The sequence below is a fragment of the Manis pentadactyla genome, chromosome 8, assembly GCF_030020395.1.
Source record: "Manis pentadactyla isolate mManPen7 chromosome 8, mManPen7.hap1, whole genome shotgun sequence".
NCBI classification, from domain to species: domain Eukaryota; kingdom Metazoa; phylum Chordata; class Mammalia; order Pholidota; family Manidae; genus Manis; species Manis pentadactyla.
This window is the reverse complement of record NC_080026.1, coordinates 125,959,465-125,983,245: the sequence shown is the minus strand read 5'-3', so window position 1 is coordinate 125,983,245 and position 23,781 is coordinate 125,959,465. Positions and strand designations below refer to the sequence as shown.

Sequence of the window (23,781 nt, the reverse complement as noted above, 5' to 3'; positions counted from 1 at the left end):
AACAGTACTGTTATGACTATTCTTGTGCATGTCCTCCAAGTAATTATAAATGCTTTCTATTGGGTCTGTTGACCTAAACCAGGAATCAGCTAATGTTTTCTGTAAAGGACAGATTGTAAGTATTTTAGACAATGTGGACACATACAGACTCTGTCAAAATTCTTTCCTTCCTTCCTTCCCTCTTTTCCTTTCCTTCCTTCCTTCCTTCCTTCCCCACCTGCTCTCTCCCTCTTTCCTCCTTCCTTCTCCTTCCTTTTCAGTTTCCAAAAGTGTAAAATCATTCTTGTTCACAAGCCATATAAAAACAAGCCACGGGTTAAATTTTATAGACTAGTTTGCCAGCCACTGGCCTAGACAAAGAATCCTTGAGTCATATGCTTTTGTTCAACTTTAATAGATATTTCCGACCATTTTCTAAAGTGTTTATACCATTTAGGCTCTCAAAAAGCTATCTATAAGAGTTCTACTTGCTCTTTCTTGCTAACACTTAAAATCACCTTTTTCATTTTAGACATTCTGATGGGTGATTAATGTTATTATTTTGTGGTTTTAATTTGCATTTCCCTCATGCCTGAAAACGTTAAGTACCTTTCCAGATGCCTTTTAGACTTTTAAATATTATATTTTGTGATATACCTGTTCAGCTCTCTTGCCCATTTTTCATTTGCATTGTCTGTCTCTGTATTACTGAATCGCAATTAATCTCAATTCTGGACAAGAGGTTTTGTTAGATATATACATTGAAAATATCTTCTCTGATTCTACAGCTTGCTTTGTTTACTACATTTTTTCATGAACATTAATTTTTAATTTTAATATAGTGCAATTTATCATATGTGCCTGTATGGTTAAACTTTTGTGGCCTGTATAAGGAGTCACTGCCAGTGAGTAGCTGTACTGCTATAGTTTTCACTTTTAGATCCACAATTTAGCTGGAATTACATTTTTGCATAATATGACGTAGGAGTCAATATGTAATTTTTAGACATCTAATTCACCTGGTATCAGCCACTGAAAGGCCATCCTTCTTTCCATTGCACTGGCAGAGTTACCTTTGTCATAAATCAGATAATCATATATGCGATCTGTTTCTATAATCGCTGTCCTCTTTCACTGGTTAACTTCTCCATTCTTACACCAAATCCACAATGTCTTAACTACTATAGATTTATCATAGCTGATGATAGCCAATAGTCATAAAATTTTTTATTTATCCTTTTTCTCTTCTTGCTTTCTGAATGCCAAATGGAAAATTAGTATGATATCAGACACAGAACTCCAAAGGTCATCTTTAAAAATCAGTTTCCTGAGTAGGAAGCACTCATCCCTCATGTCACATAGATGTTTCCTGCCTCATTCCTAAAAAAAACTGTAGAGAATAGTGGGATTCATATCCTTCTGCCCAGACACACTGGCCTAAACGCAACTTTCTTCACATATCGAGAGCTTGGGAAATTATATGCACTCTACTACTCTCAGATTTTCCCTGTTTTAACACAAATAACAAAATAAATACGTCTAACAAAAGCTTATTTTATATTTGTCACTAATAAAATACACTAATTGTGTGGGTCAATATCCCCATTGCATGAGAGTATTTTGAAATACTTCCTCTCCTTTATTCTGTTTTCTCCTTCTGAAATTCCTACTAGGCATATTTGGAACTTATCATTCTATCCTAACTGTCTTTAACCTCTTTCTCAAATTTTATATCACTTTACCTCTGATCATTTTTCCCTGTTTATTGGACTATTTCTTCATATTTATCTTCCAGTTCATTAATGATCTCTTCAACTATGTCTAATGTGCTATTTAATATATCCATTGACTTTCTAATTTCAGTGACTATATTTTTCACTTCTAGAAGTTTCTCCTATTTTTCTAAACTACCCGTCTTTTAAAAAAAAACTTTCATTTTGAAATAATTTTAGATTTATAGAAGAATTACAAAAATAATGCAAAGCATTCCTGTGTACCATTCACCCAGATTCCCCAAATGTTAGTATCTTACAGAACCATGATAAATATTACATAAATATTTATCAAAGTTAAGAAATTCATGATAGTACACAATACTATTAACTTAACTTAACCAGATTTTATTTGGATTTCACCAATTTTGCCATAAACATCCTTTTTCTGTTCCCCTAACCAAACCAGGATATCACATTTCATTTAGTTGTCATGTCTCCTTAGCTTCTTACAATCAGTGATAGTTTCTCATACAGTTTGTATTCCATCCTGGGATACCTGACATCCTGGTTGACTTCTTTTTTTCAGTCTGCATTCAGGGAAGTTCATTCTCAGTTGTATGCAACATGGGTTTTGACAAATGCATAGGACTATGTATCAACTACCACAATATCATTAAAGAACAATTCAATAACCCAAAAAATTCCACTGTGATGCACCCCCCCGCCGCCTTGAAGTCAATCCCCACCTTACCTTTCCTGATAAATAACTAATTTGTTTTCCATGCCCATAGTTTTGCCTGTTTCAGATTGTTTTAGAAATGAAATTATACAACATGTAGCCTTTGAGTCTGGCTTCCTACACTAAGCAAAATATATCTTAAGATTCAGCTGTTTTGCTGTGTGACTCAGATTCACTGCTTTCTTGCTTTTCGTACATTTCAGTTTTGAAGCATGTACTGTTCCACCCTGTGCCATGTTCCCTCAGTCCATCTGGTTTCAGGGTCTCACCTAAAGCAAGTTCTTCCGTACCTCTCTACTTTTTCTGCCTTGGAATTTCCACTCGTGCCCGACACTCTGACATAGCTCAGAAGTACAATACCCACAGAGGTTTCACTGAACCACCAGGGCATGGGAGTTACTGGATAAATGCCACACCTGCCCAGTCCCTCAGTGGGTTAACTCTGAGGAGTATTCTGCATAGTTCATGAATCCCCAGTGGGTCTGAGTTCAAATTTCCCAGTGTAGCAGCCAGATTAATAATGCCCATATTTGGGGGTTTTCTCCCTTCTTTGAAACTCTGTTACCTCAATTGTCCTTCCAAGGCTCACTTCCCAAAAAAACTGTCTCACCCAAGTCCATGTGTCAGGCTGTTGTCTCTTCTAGAACACTCTCCCTAGATATCCCCATAATTCAATCCCTCACCTATATGATGTGTTCATTGTTACTTCTCAGTGAGATATTTTCTTGTCATCCTATTTTAAATTACAAGCCTTATCTCTCCTTGCTTTATTTATTTAATAGCACTTATCACCATCTAACTTCATATATGTATGAGTAATTATTTTTATTAATTTTAACTAGAATACCAGCTCTATGAATGCAGTGATTTCAGTCTAATTTGCTAATTATTGTGTCTCTATCACCTAAAACACTCCTTGGAACATAGCAGGCACTCAATTAAAATTTTTTTTATTTTTGTTAATAAATTAATCTCTAAACAAGGTTGATTCTACTCAGTATAAGAATAGACTACCTATGAAAAAAACCCTGAAAACTTTACTGACCTTCAAAATTGAACGGTAGTGAAACCCAAGGCAGCTTTCAAAAGGAAGCCAGCCAACTCCATCACAGACATGATAGAGAACATCCCCTTGCTTAGCATGGAGCTTGATCAGATCCTCTAAGTTGCCTTTGAATTCTAAAATACTATAATACTAAGAATAAAAGATTATACTACATGGCATAAAATTGGCATGACACCAATATCTTTTCCTTAACAGTTTATATGAAACCAAATCCAATAACATATGCCATGCATCTGGTTAGCCTATTTAATGATTCCCATTACAGGGAAGTATACTTCTTTATCTTTAAAATTTAAGTCTCATTTTCAGTGTTGTTTTTTTCTAAATCTTTTTTATAAGAAAGGAAAAATCATTCTCGGTTTCCTCAAACAAAAACGAAAGTTGTTTTTATCACATTTTTATTACCTGGGCACTGGATAAAGGACCATTCATAGTTCTTTTCTTTAGGACAAAGACTGGTGTCAAGAGCCATCTCACTACTGTGCATTCCAACAAGCTTCATTGGTCCCCGTGAAGATCCTTCAATGCAGTGTCCTCTTCCTGTATTACTAGGATCATTGCACCAGCCACATCCAGGTTGTTCCAAACATTGTCCACAGGTTCTCAATCCAGAACAATTATGAGCTACATGACGGGAACATTAACAAATATGTTATATGACTTTATATTCAAATAGAATTGTGAGCTAATAAAAATAACTATGGTCTGAAAAAAGACAATAAAAGATAATCTATGGATAATGTAAACTTTTTTTAAAACTCTATCTAAAGACACAGAAATTACTTAAAGCAAATAAAACATACATAATGAACAAAGAGTTGATAAATAGACTGACTGGAGGATGAAAAAAGGTGCGGTAACTATGACAAGGAGATACATGAAGTCAGTACTTAGAATCCTGAGAACTTTGCCAGTATTAGGGCCTTTGGGGAAATGATCCAGGGGCCCATAGGTGCACCTGCCACTGTCTGAGATGTAGGGCCATGTGAGCTGTTCTCGTGCCTAGGAGGGCCTCCAAGGAAAACCTCTGCATTTGCCTGTGAACATCCAGTGTAAGGAACGCTTGCCCATTCCTGAGACAGCTGAGTCCTTTCTGCAGTCTCTCATCAACAATGCTCTTCCCAAGGGTCTAAGATACTAGTATGTGGCTAACATGTGGTAAGTAAACTGCATCTCACCCAAAGAGCCAAACTGAATGGGAACCTGGAAGCCAATATTCGGCCTCAGCCAGGCAACCAGCAGCCCAGGATCTCTCAGATTTTCAGGACTACATAAGATCAATTGCTGAAACTCAACCTTTTTGGTTTAATGGATGTAGAACCTACAAGCTTCACCAAAGTCCATAACCACTGTGTTGCCTTTTTCAAGGAGGAACTTATTAGTCTGCCATCATATCCACAATCATTGCTATATGATGTTTTAAATTTTTAATTCACAATCTGAGTATCCTACACTGGGCTGAGCCTTTCTTTAATTACTTTCAGTGGCGTTCTGCTAAAAAAGGCACATTTGCCTTGAGAATTTTTTATCCATAGATGATAGTGATACAGGCACAAGGTACCATGAATGACGTCTTCCAGTTACATGCTAGAAAAACTCCCAGAGCAACAAACAATGGCAGAGTTCTGGCAGACTCAATTTCACTGTTATGGTGGTAATAATTTAATCACTACTCAGTGTCTTAATATTACAGGAAACAAAAATGTTCCCTACAAGCTTCTTAGTGAACATCAGGAACTCAATATAGCACACTGTGCAGGGACAACAGAATATTGGATTAAAGAATTCATCAATTACAATATGATCTGTTGTTATGAATTTTTTGCATGCTGAGCATTTCAGACATTGGATATAAGAAGGTAGAGAATGAGTACCATCTTCATCAATTACAATATGATCTGTTGTTATGAATTTTTTGCATGCTGAGCATTTCAGAAATTGGATGTAAGAGGGTAGAGAATGAATACCATCACCTATGTTTCCTTATTAAAGGTAAGAATATTCTTTGAGTCACTGAACAAAAGTAACTAATTTTCTCCTATAAATAATTTACTGACATGAACACACTTCCTTATTTTTCTACAGTACACAGTGGTAAATTAAATTTAAAATTTAAATATCCTTAGATAACTGAACATTTTATATATTACCATATTTCTTTGTTTTCTTGCTTTGAAATATTTCTCATATCTATGATTATAGCTAGCCCACAGTATTGTTGACTGGGTTATTCTAATTGTCTTCAAAACTATATTGGACTGGTGGGAAATAATGGAACTATCAAATTAGGTATGTTATCTTGACATTCCAATTATTTACTATTATTTGATGAATTGAAGTAAAACTTTCCTAGGTCTTACCCAGAATAAATCTGGTTTTATTTTTATAGCCTATGGATATCTCCTAGGAAAGTAAATTTTATTTGAGGACTATCTTTTTAAAGAAGATAACCAACAAAATATCTTAAAGAAGTGTTTTGTACAAATTAAATCTAAACTCTTCTCACATACAGCATTTATCTTAATGCTTTTCAAACATGGGGAAATCTTAGATGATAGACCCCTAGGTTTCTTGCATTGACTGAATGACAAACTATTAATCATCTAGTTCTTTTTATCTATTCAATTTCAGGCCTTAATAACCAGTCACAAAATGTCATATTCAGAGCACCATTCCATTCTGTTAGATTTTATTTTAGTTTTGAAACTATTACATGAGGTAATGTTGGTTTTGTTTGTACTTAAGCGTAGAAAGCAACATTCCCTGATGAAAGATTAACAGAAAATTCATTCTGTAGTACTTAAAGGTGAGTCAAAAACTGACATTTTTTTTTAATTTTCTTAAAACAAAAAATCTATTTGCTGTTTTTCAAAAAACAATAATATAAGAAAGCTTTTGTAGGCTGTGTTATTTGTCCTAAGCTATGGATAGTATAGAGATGATTTATGAACTAAAAGTAATTAGAGCAATCATTTTTATTTTACTTTATTATTTTTGGCCTTTTGAAAGCTTAAATTATAAAACTTTTAATACGGTTTATGAAATGTGTTAAGAATTTGAAAAATCAATCTATAATAAATTATATCATCAAATGATTACTGGAAACCCAGTTCAGCATGTAAGGGGTTTAGAAGTCACCACTCCATTCCAACCAAAGAAAAAAAAGGCAGCACAAACTGAAAAGTCAACAACTCTTCTTAGATCTACCAGAGAAGTGAGCTCACAGGGGAAACCACTGCCCCCAAAACTGGAGGATAAACAGGAAGATACAGAGAATCACAAATAAAAGTAGAGGCCTCTGTGGGACCCAGTGCTAGGGTAAGACCTCCTGAATGGGAACTGATGCAATGCAGGAGGCTCAGTGTGGGCGACGCTGAGACTTAGCATCCCCAGGGGGACCTAGTCACAGGCAGATCCGCACTCTTGAGAGCTTTACTTCCAGGAGCTCTACCACGGCCAGGTCCTCACAGTGAATACTGAATAAAAACTTCCTTGTGCTACTAGTAGGGTGGGGAGAAAACGAAACATTTTGAAGTATGCCAGAGCATTCACTCAGTTCTTCTTAACAAGGCCTGGAAAAACTATTTAACAGAGGCTCGACTTCTAGGGTTTCATCAGAACCTAACCTAGGTCAAAATACCCAACCCAACCTGCTCCGGCATTCCACACGTGGAAGAGAAACACACAACTCCAGCTCCCTCCAGCCATGCTGCACCACCTCGGAGGGAAAATAAACTGAGAAGCACTTTTGAAGTTCACAAAATGGGGCACAGGCTCACCAAAGACTGAGACCTAATCACCCAATCCAGGAATTCTCATGCATTCCTGGGAATGCAAAATACACACAGTCTGAAAGATAGTTCGGCACTTGCTTACAAAACTAAACATAAAATCCATACCATAAAATCCAGCAATCACCCTCTTTGGTATTCACCCAAGTGAATTTAAAATGTATGTCCACACAAAACCTACACATGGGTATTTATAGCAGCTTTATCATAATTGGCAACACCGAAAGCAACCAAGATGCCCTTTAAAAGGTGAGTAGATTAATGCACTGTGGTCCATCCAGACAATGGAATATTATTCAGCTCTAAAAATAAATAAGCTACCAAGCGATGAAAAGACATGGAGGAAACCTAAATGCACATACTAAGGGAAAGAAGCCAATCCAAAAAGGCTATATAGCATCTGATTCCACTTATATGACATTCTAGAAAAAGCAAAACTATGGAGAGAGTAAAAAGATAAGTGATTGCTAGGGGTTAGGAGGGACATATTAATCGGAAGGAGCACAGAGGATTACTAGGGCAGTAAAACCACTCTGTGCAGTACCATAATGATGGATACATACCATTACATTTGTTAAACCCCAAAGAATGTACCACACCAACAGTGAACCCTAAATAAACTATGGACTTTGGACACTAATGATGATTCAATGTAGGTTCATCAGTTGTAATAAATGTCCCACACTGGTGTGGGACATTGACAGTGGGGGAGGTTATACACGTGTGGGGGCAGAAGATACCTGAGAAATCTCTGTACCTACCTCCCACTATGCCTGTGAACCTAAAAGTAAAGTTTTATTAATTTTTTAAAAGACTACCTTCCCTAACTGCCAAGAAAAAAAAATGTTTATGTATGTATATAAACCTCTAAAATACTGAAAGAAATATAGATTTGTAAAATGTACACTATATCCTCATGGGTCCTATTATTCCATATTCACTATATCAATTTTATTGCATTTTATTTGAACTGGTATATATTAAGAAATAAATCTATTATTGTTTAAACAATCCCCTAGGAATTCATTTTCACAAATAGGATATCAAATGTTTTAAGTAAAAGTATATCAATTATTAATAATTCCAATTAGTAACAAAGCTTTCTCAGAAAGCATTAGGCAAAATTTGTCTTAAACTATATTTCTTTTCTTCAATGTGTGAATTTTAAGCATTAATGTCACAATAATACAACTGGAAAATACTGGAGAGCACTGGAAAATTTCTATTTGTTATCTATTAGCAAAACATGTTTCCTTCAAATTCCATTTACTAAAAAACCTCAAATGATTATTGAAACAACTTTCTAAAAGCAAAATAAAACTGACCATTTCTGATATAGTTTTATTTAAAGAATTTTTTAAAGACTTCCTACTGTCAAATGTTTGGTAAATACTAGACACATATAGTAGAAAACAATAACGTAAATTTATTGCATATAATTCATACTTTTTAAAAGATATAAAGTTTAAGCAAAAGAATGACAAAGCCACGGCCCAGAAGCTAACGCCATTGAAAGAGTAACACTCAGCTACTTTGAGCAGTTAGATTTTGAGGAAGGATGTCATCTTCACTTCTAGCCCCTCTTTTATTTCCTGGCATTTCCTCACTGCTCAATAAATGCTTGTTGGTTAAAAACAATGGAAAAGAATTGAACATACAGAGAAAGAGTTATTTTTTCACAAGGAGTAGATCACTGCTGGTTAAATACTACTTCCAGAAAATACAAGGTCTACTTGAGGCAAAGTATAATGCTCCTTTTTCCCACTAGGATGCACAGGGCATAAAATTTTTAAAGCTGTGGAATAAAAATAACTGTTTTTAGACATCATCAGCACCAATGAGCGATACATAGCCACAGGGAAGGCAGATGTGACAATACTAACAATGAAAGGAAAGATCTATGGAAAAGAAAAACCCAACAGACTGGACTAACTGCTCATGAAACAAATTGTAGACGTAGAAATAAAACCTCTAAACAATCAGGAAAACAAAAGAAACAAAAAATCAAACATGAGAACATAAAAAACAGAAGAACTGACCTATGCATGCCCAGATGACAACCCCACCAGCAGTAATTATTTAGTTCATCAGTGGCAAAAATGTAATCCATAGTTGTATCAAATAGTTTCTCACATTTAATTTATGTTCTCAAAAGATGCAGTTAGAATTTTTATAGTGGAATTACAAAGTTCTCAAATAAGTCATTTTAAATAGATAAAAAGCTCTAAATAAAAACAAAAAAAAGGAAATATATCTGAATGTTGGCAAAACACAGACATGGAAGTACAAGTGAATTTAAGCGATATTGAGATTATAACAACTATTTTTAAATTTCCAACAAGTAATAAAAGATAATAATAATCAAAGCATTAAAAGACATTTTTAACAGGTGAGAAAGAAACTACTCTTGAGATTGAAAGAGCCAGTGAAAATCTATTTTTAAAAGCCCCATTACTAGAAAACTAGACTGAAACAAATTACAAAGTTTTGAATGCCAAGGATAAAAAGAAAAAACTTCAGAGCTCTCAAAGAAAGAGAAAAAAAACAAAAACGAAAACATGTCCCACAAAGAAATTAAATTGGCATAAGAATTCTCATCCACAACACCAAAAGTTAGAAGTTCTGAGGAAAGAATTATTTACAACTCCACATCCAGCCATTTTTATATTCAAGCAAACATGAAAAATACACTTTCAGACATGCAAAGACTCAAAAAGCTTACTAGCCCCAAATTTATTTGGAAAGAATTACTGAAGACTGTTCTCCAAAAGACGAACAAAGAAGAAGGAAGGAGTGGAATTCAAGAAAGATTTGCGAGCAGAGAAAAACTGAAACTTAACTCCGAATCATTTTTAGAAAGTTCTTAAGAGTGTAAGAGGTTGGAGACTATCCAGACTCCTTTTTCTTTCCCATTTAGCCTCTTTTTATTGTGAAATATAACACATACAGAGAAGTACATAAAGGAAAATGTGAGATTAAGAAATCATTGTAAATACTCTGTACCTACACCCATCCTACAGGTTGAACATTGCCTCCTTTGTACCCTTTTCCTAAGCAGCACCCCTAAAATTTTCCTAGAAGTACCCAGTATCTGACATTTATAATAACTTTTTGCCATACTCTATAGTTTTACCACCTAAATATTAATTCCTAAACAATATAGTGTAGTTCTGTAGTTCTGCCTGTTTTGAACTTCATCTAAATGGAGTCACACAGTATGTAATCTTTCGTGTCTGTCTTCTTTCACCGAACTTTAATGTTTGTAGAGAAATGAACATGCCTATGAGGGCAAAAGAGACTGAGTACTGTCTCGGTTTCAGACAAGTCCCCAACTCTGGTATTGAACTTTCCTAGGCAGCTGGCTCTTAGTTACAAGATGTTTTCTGTGCTAGCAAGACTATTTCACACCTGCAAAAACCCCATGGCCATACTCTTCATCAGGAACATCCCCATTCCTTGGCAAAGTTCCTAAAAAGAGACCCATATTTATATCCAGCCATGCCTGTCCTAGAAATTCCTCTCCACTTGATGCCAAGAGACTGAGGAACGAAGAGCTGCGATAGTCCCAGCCTAGCAGTTCTCATCTGCACTGTGGCCCTTACTGTTCTGCCCCAGCTCTTCACGCAGCAGTGGTGCCCAGCAGGAAGCAAATATGGCTTTGGACGAGTCAGATATGGTTTGCCCTTGAGATATGAGAGCATCTTCCTTGGGAGTGATGGAAGGTCTGGAAAAGCCAGTGAGTCTCCACCTGCATTGTCTGAAGCAGCTTGCTGCCTCTAAATGAGGTCATTCATACAAGCAAGGGCTGATAACTGGAGGACCATGTTGCCTGAGGGCGCTGAATCCCAGGAGCAAACCTCAAAACAGCAGGTTCGCCACCAAAAGGAATCCCAGAACTATGAAACTCCCCCTAAAAGAAGTAGCTCTTCCGATGGGGAGGGGCAGAAGATGGCGGCGTGAGTAGAGCAGCGGAAATCTCCTCCCAAAACAACATATATCTATGAAAATATAACAAAGACAACCCTTCCCAGAATAAAGACCAGAGGACACAGGACAATATCCAGACCACATCCGCACCTGAGAGAACCCAGCGCCTCGCGAAGGGGGTAAGATACAAGCCCCGGCCCCGCGGGAGCCGAGCGCCCCTCTCCCCAGCTCCCGGCGGGAGAAGAGCAGGCGGAGCGGGAGGGAGACGGAGCCCAGGACTGCCGAGCACCCAGCCCCCGCCATCCAGGCCAGAGTGCAGGGCCCTCGATACTAGGAAAACAGGGCAGCAAGAACAGTGAGCGGGCACTGGAGGCTGGGCGACAGAGGACATAAGAAAAGCGTGCGACCATTTTTTTTTGCTTTTTTGCTGTTTTGTTTTGGCGAGGGCTTTTTGGAAGTCTTAAAGGGATAGGGACCCCAATACTAGGGAAACAGGGCAGAAAGACTGGTGAGCAGAGGCCTGAGGCTGGCACCGGAGAATAAAGAAAAACGAACGATCACCTTTTTTTTTTTTTTAATTAAAAACTTTTTTTTTTTTTAATTAAAAAAATTTTTTTTTCTTTTTTTTTTGGTGGGCGTCGTTTTGTTTTGGCGGGTGCTTTTTGGAAGTCTTAAAGGGGCAGGGCGGGCCACTTAATCCAGAGGTAGGGAATCCGGGATCTCTGGGCACCCTAACCCCTGGGCTGCAGTGAGCAGGGAGGCCCCTTACGGAGATAAATAGCCTCCCAGCAGCTCCTGCTCCTACACGACTCCACCATTTTGGAGTAGCTGCCCGAGCCAGGCCACGCCCACAGCAACAGCGGAGATTAACTCCATAGCAGCCGGGCAGGAAGCAGAAACCCTGTCTGCACGCAGCTGCCAAGCACAAGCCACTAGAGGCTGCTGTTCTCCCAGGAGAGGAGGGCCACAAACCAACAAGAAAGGAAGTCCTTCCAGCCGTCACTCGTCCCAGCTCTGCAGACTATTCCTATCACCATGAAAAGGCAAAGCTACAGGCAGACAAAGATCACAGAGACAACACCAGAGAAGGAGACAGACCTAACCAGTCTCCCTGAAAAAGAATTCAAAATAAGAATCATAAACATGCTGACAGAGATGCAGAGAAATACGCAAGAGAAATGGGATGAAGTCCGGAAGGAGATCACAGATGCCAGAAAGGAGATCGCAGAAATGAAACAAACTCTGGAAGGGTTTATAAGCAGAATGGATAGAATGCAAGAGGCCATTGATGGAATTGAAATCAGAGAACAGGAACGCATAGAAGCTGACATAGAGAGAGACAAAAGGATCTCCAGAAATGAAACAATATTAAGAGAACTGTGTGACCAATCCAAAAGGAACAATATCCGTATTATAGGGGTCCCAGAAGAAGAAGAGAGGGGAAAAGAGATGGAAAGTATCTTAGAAGAAATAATTGTTGAAAACTTCCCCACACTGGGGGAGGACGTAATCGAACAGACCACGGAAATACACAGAACCCCCAACAGAAAGGATCCAAGAAGGGCAACACCAAGACACATAATAATTAAAATGGCAAAGATCAAGGACAAGGAAAGAGTGTTAAAGGCAGCTAGAGAGAAAAAGGTCACCTATAAAGGGAAACCCATCAGGCTAACGTCAGATTTCTCAACAGAAACCCTACAGGCCAGAAGAGAATGGCATGATATATTTAATACAATGAAACAGAAGGGCCTTGAACCAAGGATACTGTATCCAGCACGACTATCATTCAAATATGACGGTGGGATTAAACAATTCCCTGACAAACAAAAGCTGAGGGAATTTGCTTTCCACAAACCACCTCTACAGAACATCTTACAGGGACTGCTCTAAATGGGAGCACTCCTAGAAAGAGCACAGCACAAAACACCCAACATATGAAGAATCGAGGAGGAGGAACAAGAAGGGAGAGAAGAAAAGAATCTCCAGACAGTGTATATAACAGCTCAATAAGCGAGCTAAGTTAGGCAGTAAGATACTAAAGAGGCTAACCTTGAACCTTTGGTAACCACGAATTTAAAGCCTGCAATGGCAATAAGTACATATCTTTCAATAGTCACCCTAAATGTTAATGGGATGAATGCACCAATCAAAAGACACAGAGTAACAGAATGGATAAAAAAGCAAGACCCATCTATATGCTGCTTACAAGAAACTCACCTCAAACCCAAAGACATGTACAGACTAAAAGTCAAGGGATGGAAAAACATATTTCAAGCAAACAACAGTGAGAAGAAAGCAGGGGTTGCAGTACTAATATCAGACAAAATAGACTTCAAAACAAAGAAAGTAACAAGAGATAAAGAAGGACACTACATAATGATAAAGGGCTCAGTCAAACAAGAGGATATAACCATTCTAAATATATATGCACCCAACACAGGAGCACCAGCATATGTGAAACAAATACTAACAGAACTAAAGGGGGATATAGACTGCAATGCATTCATTCTAGGAGACTTCAACACACCACTCACCCCAAAGGATAGATCCACTGGGCAGAAAATAAGTAAGGACACGGAAGCACTGAACAACACAGTAGAGCAGATGGACCTAATAGACATCTATAGAACTCTACATCCAAAAGCAACAGGATATACATTCTTCTCAAGTGCACATGGAACATTCTCCAGAATAGACCACATACTAGGCCACAAAAAGAGCCTCAGAAAATTCCAAAAGATTGAAATCCTACCAACCAACTTTTCAGACCACAAAGGCATAAAACTAGAAATAAACTGTACAAAGAAAGCAAAGAGGCTCACAAACACATGGAGGCTTAACAACACGCTCCTAAATAATCAATGGATCAATGACCAAATCAAAATGGAGATCCAGCAATATATGGAAACAAATGACAACAACAACACTAAGCCCCAACTTCTGTGGGACACAGCAAAAGCAGTCTTAAGAGGAAAGTATATAGCAATCCAGGCATATTTAAAAAAGGAAGAGCAATCCCAAATGAATGGTCTAATGTCACAATTATCGAAATTGGAAAAAGAAGAACAGATGAGGCCTAAGGTCAGCAGAAGGAGGGACATAATAAAGACCAGAGAAGAAATAAATAAAATTGAGAAGAATAAAACAATAGCAAAAATCAATGAAACCAAGAGCTGATTCTTCGAGAAAATAAACAAAATAGATAAGCCTCTAGCCAGACTTATTAAGAAGAAAAGAGAGTCAACACAAATCAACAGTATCAGAAACGAGAAAGGAAAAATCACGACGGACCCCACGGAAATGCAAAGAATTATTGGAAAATACTATGAAAACCTATATGCTAACAAGCTGGGAAACCTAGGAGAAATGGACAACTTCCTAGAAAAATATAACCTTCCAAGATTGACCCAGGAAGAAACAGAAAATCTAAACAGACCAATTACCAGCAACGAAATTGAAGCGGTAATCAAAAAACTACCAAAGAACAAAACCCCCGGGCGAGATGGATTTACCTCGGAATTTTATCAGACATACAGGGAAGACATAATACCCATTCTCCTTAAAGTTTTCCAAAAAATAGAGGAGGAGGGGATACTCCCAAACTCATTCTATGAAGCTAACATCATCCTATTACCAAAACCAGGCAAAGACCCCACCAAAAAAGAAAACTACAGACCAATATCCCTGATGAACGTAGATGCAAAAATACTCAACAAAATATTAGCAAACCGAATTCAAAAATACATCAAAAGGATCATACACCATGACCAAGTGGGATTCATCCCAGGGATGCAAGGATGGTACAACATTCGAAAGTCCATCAACATCATCCACCACATCAACAAAAAGAAAGACAAAAACCACATGATCATCTCCATAGATGCTGAAAAAGCATTTGACAAAGTTCAACATCCATTCATGTTAAAAACTCTCAGCAAAATGGGAATAGAGGGCAAGTACCTCAACATAATAAAGGCCATCTATGATAAACCCACAGCCAACATTATATTGAACAGCGAGAAGCTGAAAGCATTTCCTCTGAGATCGGGAACTAGACAGGGATGCCCACTCTCTCCACTGTTATTTAACATAGTACTGGAGGTCCTAGCCACGGCAATCAGACAAAATAAAGAAATACAAGGAATCCAGATTGGTAAAGAAGAAGTTAAACTGTCACTATTTGCAGATGACATGATACTGTACATAAAAAACCCTAAAGACTCCACCCCAAAACTACTAGAACTGATATCGGAATACAGCAAAGTTGCAGGATACAAAATCAACACACAGAAATCTGTGGCTTTCCTATATACTAACAATGAACCAACAGAAAGAGAAATCAGGAAAACAACTCCATTCACAATTGCATCAAAAAAAATAAAATACCTAGGAATAAACCTAACCAAAGAAGTGAAAGACTTATACTCTGAAAACTACAAGTCACTCTTAAGAGAAATTAAAGGGGACACTAACAGATGGAAACTCATCCCATGCTCGTGGCTAGGAAGAATTAATATCGTCAAAATGGCCATCCTGCCCAAAGCAATATACAGATTTGATGCAATCCCTATGAAACTACCAGCAACATTCTTCAATGAACTGGAACAAATAATTCAAAAATTCATATGGAAACACAAAAGACCCCGAATAGCCAAAGCAATCCTGAGAAAGAAGAATAAAGTAGGGGGGATCTCACTCCCCAACTTCAAGCTCTACTATAAAGCCATAGTAATCAAGACAATTTGGTACTGGCACAAGAGCAGAGCCACAGACCAATGGAACAGACTAGAGAATCCAGACATTAACCCAGACATATATGGTCAATTAATATTTGATAAAGGAGCCATGGACATACAATGGCGAAATGACAGTCTCTTCAACACATGGTGCTGGCAAAACTGGACAGCTACATGTAGGAGAATGAAACTGGACCATTGTCTAACCCCATATACAAAAGTAAACTCAAAATGGATCAAAGACCTGAATGTAAGCCATGAAACCATTAAACTCTTGGAAGAAAACATAGGTGAAAACCTCTTAGACATAAACATGAGTGACCTCTTCTTGAACATATCTCCCCGGGCAAGGAAAACAACAGCAAAAATGAGTAAGTGGGACTATATTAAGCTGAAAAGCTTCTGTACAGCAAAAGACACCATCAATAGAACAAGAAGGATCCCTACAGTATGGGAGAATATATTTGAAAATGACACATCCGATAAAGGCTTGACGTCCAGAATATATAAGGAGCTCACACGCCTCAACAAACAAAAAACAAATAACCCAATTAAAAAATGGGCAGAGGAACTGAACAGTTCTCCAAAAAAGAAATACAGATGGCCAACAGACACATGAAAAGATGCTCCACATCGCTAATTATCAGAGAAATGCAAATTAAAACTACAATGAGGTATCACCTCACACCAGTAAGGATGGCTGCCAACCAAAAGACAAACAACAACAAATGTTGGCGAGGCTGTGGAGAAAGGGGAACCCTCCTACACTGCTGGTGGGAATGTAAGTTAGTTCAACCATTGTGGAAAGCAGTATGGAGGTACATCAAAATGCTCAAAACAGACTTACCATTTGACCCAGGAATTGCCCTCCTAGGAATTTACCCTAAGAACGCAGCAATCAAGTTTGAGAAAGACAGATGCACCCCTATGTTTATTGCAGCACTATTTACAATAGCCAAGAATTGGAAGCAACCTAAATGTCCATCAATAGATGAGTGGATAAAGAAGATGTGGTACATATACACAATGGAATACTACTCAGCCATAAGAAAAGGGCAAATCCAATCATTTGCAGCAACATGGATGGAGCTGGAGGGTATTATGCTCAGTGAAACAAGCCAAGCGGAGAAAGAGAAATACCAAATGATTTCACTTATCTGTGGAATATAAGAACAAAGGAAAAACTGAAGGAACAAAACAGCAGCAGAATCACAGAACTCAAGAATGGACTAACAGGTACCAAAGGGAAAGGGACTGGGGAGGATGGGTGGGTAGGGAGGGATAAGGGGGGGAGAAGTAGGGGGGTATTAAGATTAACATGCATGGGGAGGTAGGAGAAAAGGGAGGGCTGTACAACACAGAGAAGGCAAGTAGTGCTTCTACAACATTTTGCTATGCTGATGGACAGTGACTGTAAAGGGGTTTATAGGGGAGACCTGGTATAGGGGAGAGCCTAGTGAACATAATATTCATCATGTAAGTGTAGATTAGTGATACCAAAAACAAAGCAAAAAAAAAAAAAAAAAGGCAGTTCCTGTGTGGTAACCTCCAACGAGTTCTACACAAGGGTATAAAGGGCATATAAAAGTGTAGGCAAAGGGTCTGTTTGTGTTTATACAGAGGATCAAAGCCTAATTGGGCTACCCCGAAAATGAACTAAGATACAATATGAAAAAGAACTTCCAACATCTGCACTCTCGGGAAGACTCATGCCAGAAGATGATCATCAAAAAACCCCAACAAAGATCCACGCACTGCTACAGCTGTAGATGCACTCATCCCACCAGTTCCTGGACTTGCCATGGGAATGAGGAAGGAGATATCTAAGCTGGCCTGTGCATACAGTAAAACAACAAATTTGACTGGATCTATACTGTTGGAACTCAACCAAGAATTTGGAGAAGTGCAAATTGTAGCGCTCCAAACTCTTACAACTACAGACTATTTACTGTTAAAAGAACATATGGCATGTGAACAGTCCCCAGGAATGGGTTGTTTTAATTTGTCTGATTTCTCTCAGACTGTTCAAGTTCAGTTGGACAATATCCACCATATCATAGATAAGTTTTCTCAAATGCCTAAGGTGCCTTAATGGTTTTCTTGGTTTCACTGGAGATGACTGGTAATTACAGATATGCTTTGGTTATGTAACTATACTTCTATTATGTTAATGTGTGTGCGCAATTTAAGTAGTAGCTTAAAACCTATATATGCTGAAGTTACTCTACAAGAAGATATGTCAAAGAAATAATCAATCTTCCCATGTTTTCTTCCGTCTGCTACTTCTATAGCTTTTCTTCTTCCTTCCTAATTACAACCCTTAAATAGAATTCGTGCCTCATATCAAATTTACCGAGTATCATAACTCCTCTAAGTGGTAAAGATACCTCAAGACAAATGCTGGGCATAGAAGCCACAGGGCATAAATATGCAAAGAAGTAAAAAGCTAACCTTTTCAAACAATAAGGCTTCCCTCTCACTTACCAACTTCACATTTCCCTGTATGGCCCCGGAAGATGACTGGTTAGCCAGAGACGGGTAAGATTCCTCAAGGGAGGAACAACCTAAGACAGGCACAGTCGCAGGGGGGCCATCAGGTGAGAAATTGGGGATCAACAGAGGTGAGGCTTAGAACCTCACCCCCCCTGTTCTGAGAGAAATCTTCTGCATACGTGGATGTTTTATTGCCCTTGTCTAGCTTGGATTAACACAGTCTACAGGCACACACCTGATCATCTGCATTTGCTCTCTTACAACACTAAACTATGTTTTCTACCTTTATCTTGTATCTACCTACCACTTCAACATTTTATTAAAAATAATAATAATAAAGAGAGAAATGTGGTATCCACATATAAATCAAGTATAAAAACCAAATGAGTATTCATATTTGAACTGACTGTTTAGAGTTCATAATGCATGAGCAAAACCGAAAGTTTCTGTGATGACTGCCCTTGTACTGTTCACTATGTAACTTATTCATTATGTAAGAATTTGTTCTACATGTAAGAACTTGTTTGTTATGCCTCAGAAGATTGGAGACTGACGAAAATTAGGCTTGGGGTGGTTTAATGATTGTGCATTGAGCATTGACTCCCCTATACAGAATTTTATTGTCCTTAACAACCATTTGATCAATAAATATGAGAGATGCCCTCACAAAAAAAAAAAAAAAAAAAAAAAAAGGACAGACTTCCAATGGTAAAATAAATAAGTAACCGGGATGTAATATATAGCATAAGGAATATAGTCAAGATATTGTAACAGCTTGGTAGGGCGATAGCTGGAACCTAGAATTATGTATATAAATGTTCTACCACTGTGTTGTACACTTGAAACTAATGTAATGTAATACTGTGCGTCAACTACCCTTCAATAAAAAATAATTATTTATTAAAAAAAAAAAAAAAAAAAAAAAGAAGTAGCTCTTCCTTCTTCTTAGAAAGAAAGCAGGAGAGCTCAGAAGAAGTATGGAAGGAAGGGAGATGGGCAGACAACGCATGTTGCTGCTAGGAGTTACTCAGACCTCACCACAGCAGCGCAGCCAGTGGCTGCTCCTGGAGAAGGAATGCCAGGAAACCAATGGGCTGGTAAGAAAGCCCCGAAGGTACTTCAGAAAGCGGGAGGAACAGGCTGTCACATCCCACACACCGAGGAAACCTACAGTGGCTGCTTCCTGGAAGGAAGTAACAGAGGGACGCCAGTGGACTGAGACAAACAGCTGGAACAGACCAACAGGAACTGCAACGATGGGATTAAGGGACAAGATAATGTTTTATAACTTAGAACAACCATGAGGGGAAAGGAATTAGAATTGGTATAAGATCCCTGGGAGCATTCTCTCATAAAGATCAGAACTGTTTCTTCCCTGTCCTATTGAGTACCTTTCAACTACAACACAAGCCTGAGTGTAATCCACACTGGACTTCGAGCAGCTGCTGTTATCGCCTGTAACTGCAGGTCCTTTGGGGCCTGGCACATGTTAACAGGATTAACTCAGTGAAAACCCTGTTTATTGTAGGCAAAACTATTGGGAGGGAAAACAAAACAAACGTAAGGACTCCTGGTCCTTCTGTACTAGTTAAGTTTCCTAGACTTTCAGGAGTCGGGAAGTAGGCAACTGAAACAAAATATTCCTCTCATTTCAACTGTGCCTCTGGACTTAGCAAGTGAATGGATGTTCTGCTTTGTCCAAATAAAGGATTTCTGGATGAACAAAAACATGGACTACAACTTAATCTGAGGTGATTCTCCAGCTGACTGTGGTTGTGGAATGGTGTCTCCTGGACCCCTACAAAGCACATTATTCCCCAAAAAGGACACAAAGTCTGAATCAATCACAGGAAGGACAGACTCCATTTAGTAGGACATGAATGAAGGTATTCCACATTGAGAAGCAGGAAGGAAATAATCCTTTCTACCTTCTTATTACAAATCTGAACAGACCAATTAATTCATGTCCCTGATGGAAAGCCATCTTCTTAATGAGGCCCAGTCAGAGGATGGATTGTGGGAAAAGAAACCATACTTTTTGCTAGCAGGGAGCTAACTGAGACCAGTAGCTTCTACATTCACTCAAGTAAAAGTTGCTGCGCATGGAATCAAATTCTCACAAGGATGCCAGGGCTATCAGTAGTATTATATAATTCCCTTGGCAACAGAATCCTGATGCAATTTGTCTTTGCAAGAAAGACCACTCTCAAAACCACACAATACCCAGGATCACAGACTCAGTCAGGTATATCCTCATGCTACAGTCCTTATAAAACATGAGACTAGCAAAGGGCAGAATCTTCTCCTAAAGCACAACCCACAGCATGTTCAATACCACCCTGCTTAGATGACTTTCCTTGAGATGCCAAGACCATGCACCCTGTATTTGTAGCTGAAGTACCACCATTGACAGGAAATTTTGGCCAAAAAATGTTTATCTTAAATCTAATCATGAGGAAAGAATCAGACAAATCCAAATTAGGAAACTTGCAAAACAACTGGTATAGATTCTTTAAAAATATCACACTCGTGTCAGACAAACAAGACATAGAACTGTGCCTGATTAAAGGACTCTAAGGAAGCACAACTAAGCAGTATGTGACCCTTGAAGTGACTGCTTCCATGAAGTGTTATGCTGCTTGCAACACACACACAAGAGTTGGGGGAGCACATATGTGGCAAATATTAATATGCAGAGTAAGATATTTAGAAGAATTGAAAATGATGGTATAATATAAATCATAATATTCATAGGTTTTAAAACTGACTGAAACAATATTTTTCCTAATTTTAAAACACTTCTTCTGATACTTAACCTCTCTTCCCATCAGAAAAGTGATTTATGTTGCTGTTAAATGAAAAGTCACTTGGAGAAATACTTACGAGAGCAGGCGGCAGTTTGCCACTCCAGACACTGTCCATACGGAAAGGAGATTATGTACGCATTAGAGTCGACGCAGCGCCGCGTGCTGCTGCACCACATGCACTCCATGCCGTTGCTCGTGCAGTTGGCACACGACGTCCTCAGAGAGCATGGCTTCTTGCATGGCCTTGCATTCTGGTTTGGGCTGACTGGAATAAACCAACAAACAGAATGACTCGTTAACAGTATTTTAACACAGTATTTGGGTTTCCCTTGTTTTGCTTTTAGGAAATGTTTCAATGAAAGCCAAGTGTGGGATAAAATGTATAGCAAAAATACATAAGATAAGTGAAAATGGAGATGACTTGATGATACTTCTTAAATTTATTATCAAACTTGAAAATCATAATTCCTTGGAAAGTTTTAGTCCTTTACAGAGTACATAAAGTTGTATAATTTAAAAACTTAGAAACATAATACATAACCTACTTTTTCTGCCTATTGGGTAAATGCTATGTGCACTATTGTTATGTATTTTCCGAACTATAATTTTTCCCATAAATATTCCACACCTTACCAAAGCAATGTCCTGTCAGTGAACATGTCCCTGATATAAATGAACAATATAAATGAACAATTTACTATAAAATCTTTAAATAAAATATATTATCAGATCCATTAGGATTGCTATTATTTTATTAAAATTTTAGCAATGATGTGGAGAAATTGGAACCCTTACACATTGCTGGTGAGAATATAAAATGGTGCAGTTTCTATGGTAAACAATACATCAATTCCTCAAAAAATTAAATAGAATTACCGTGTGATATTGCAGTCTGACTCCTGGCTATATACTCAAAAGATGTGAAAAAAGAACTGGAAAATGTCCTTGTCCAGCCATGTTCATGGCATCATTACTTACAACAGCCAAAAGGTGGAAGCAACTCAAGTGCACACTGACGGGGGAATGGAGAAACAAAACGTGGCATATGCATTTAATGTGTAATTAGTCAGGCTTAAAAAGGAAATTCTGACAAATCCTACAACATGGATAAACCTCGAAGACATTATGCGAGGGCAATCACCAGTCGTAAAAGGATGCCCATCGTATGATTCCACTTCCGTGAAGTTAGAGCAGTCAAAGTCAAAGTCAAAGTCAGAGGCAGAAAGTAGACGTGGTTGTCAGATCGGTGGAAGGAAGTGTTGGGAATTATTGCTAATGGGTACGGAGTTGGAGAAGATGAAACACTCTGGAAGTCTATGGTGTTGATAAATGCACAATGTGGATGTACTTAACGACACTAAACTCTACATTTAAAAATGATTAAAATGGTAAATGTTATGTATATTTTACCACAATAAAAAAATACAGTATTTAAAAAGAGAAAATAACTGAATATCCCATTCTCACTCAACAAAAATCCATTCAAAATAAATGACAGGAGTGTTTCTTTTAACTTGCCAAATGAAATAAGAGATCTGCAAGATTAAAATGGTTCTGAATTGGTTGTTAAAGACAGATCTTTCTTCCAAATACCATTTTTATAAAAGACATTAATAAATTAGAATAGATTCTTACTATACTGTAAGGAAGTACAACTATATGTTTATAATCTCACTATTTCAACCAACAAATAAAGAATTATTTTCACAAGTTAATGCTAAGGTCACTAATAGTAAGTAGAGAATGTGTATGTAGATAAAATCTACATGAAAATCAGAGAATATAAAAACATGGTGGAAGTTACTTCCAGACTATTGACTATCACCCATGGTAGGTGGTAGGAAGAGAAGTTGGAAACATTGTATTTTTAAAGAACTACTACTTTACTGGACTACTTACCAACAGGTTTTTCACAGACAAGGCCATCTGCCATAGATGTACAAGGATTGGCCTTTAAGCCAGCCACTGCAGCCCTTTCTAGATATGCACAGAACCCAGAATCATTTGGTTCACCCGGAAGCCACTGCAGTGTTGTGTTTGTAAAAGGTGACATGTCTTCCCATCCCCAGTAGGATATATTGATCTTGCGCAAGCCTACCCAAGGTGATACTTTCTGTAAACAATGGTAGAAGGTGCATTAAAAAAGTTAGATGTAGAAACACTTTCATATTCCATAGCAAGTAGCTCATTATCATTAAAACTTACATTTGAAAATACATAGAACTGCCTTCCTAACGATGGTCTAGTACCAAGGATAATTCCCAATCCCAGCACATTTTGGAGAATGATGTAGACTACAGCATTATTTTTAAAACAATGACTTTGTGTTCAGCTATGTGATGGGGACCAGTTATTCAGCCCTTGCGAACCTCAGTTTCCTCTCCTATAAAATGGGGATATAAATATATCTGATATAAATACCTACTTTATGAGGCAAGATCATATAAACTTAACATATTGCTGCCACTATTACTGCTTTTAAATAACATTGATGCTGCTGTTATTACTATTACTATCGCTACCTA

At 37.9% G+C, this 23,781-nt stretch overlaps 1 protein-coding gene across 6 annotated transcripts in view; it reads right to left on the bottom strand.

The window, feature by feature from the left end:
- ATRNL1 (attractin like 1) overlaps positions 1-23,781 on the bottom strand; it is a 750,424-nt gene that overhangs the window by 538,491 nt on the left and 188,152 nt on the right. For all 6 annotated transcript variants that reach the window (XR_008999031.1, XM_036898417.2, XM_036898415.2 and 3 more), the window contains exons 16-18: positions 23,156-23,369; positions 21,333-21,521; positions 3,905-4,123 (exon numbers count right to left, since the gene is read on the bottom strand). Coding sequence is in view for 5 of the 6 variants with exons in the window: in XM_036898417.2 (XP_036754312.2) it covers positions 3,905-4,123; positions 21,333-21,521; positions 23,156-23,369 (622 nt within the window). In the remaining variant the exon portion in view is untranslated. The remainder of the gene's footprint in view (positions 1-3,904; positions 4,124-21,332; positions 21,522-23,155; positions 23,370-23,781) is intronic.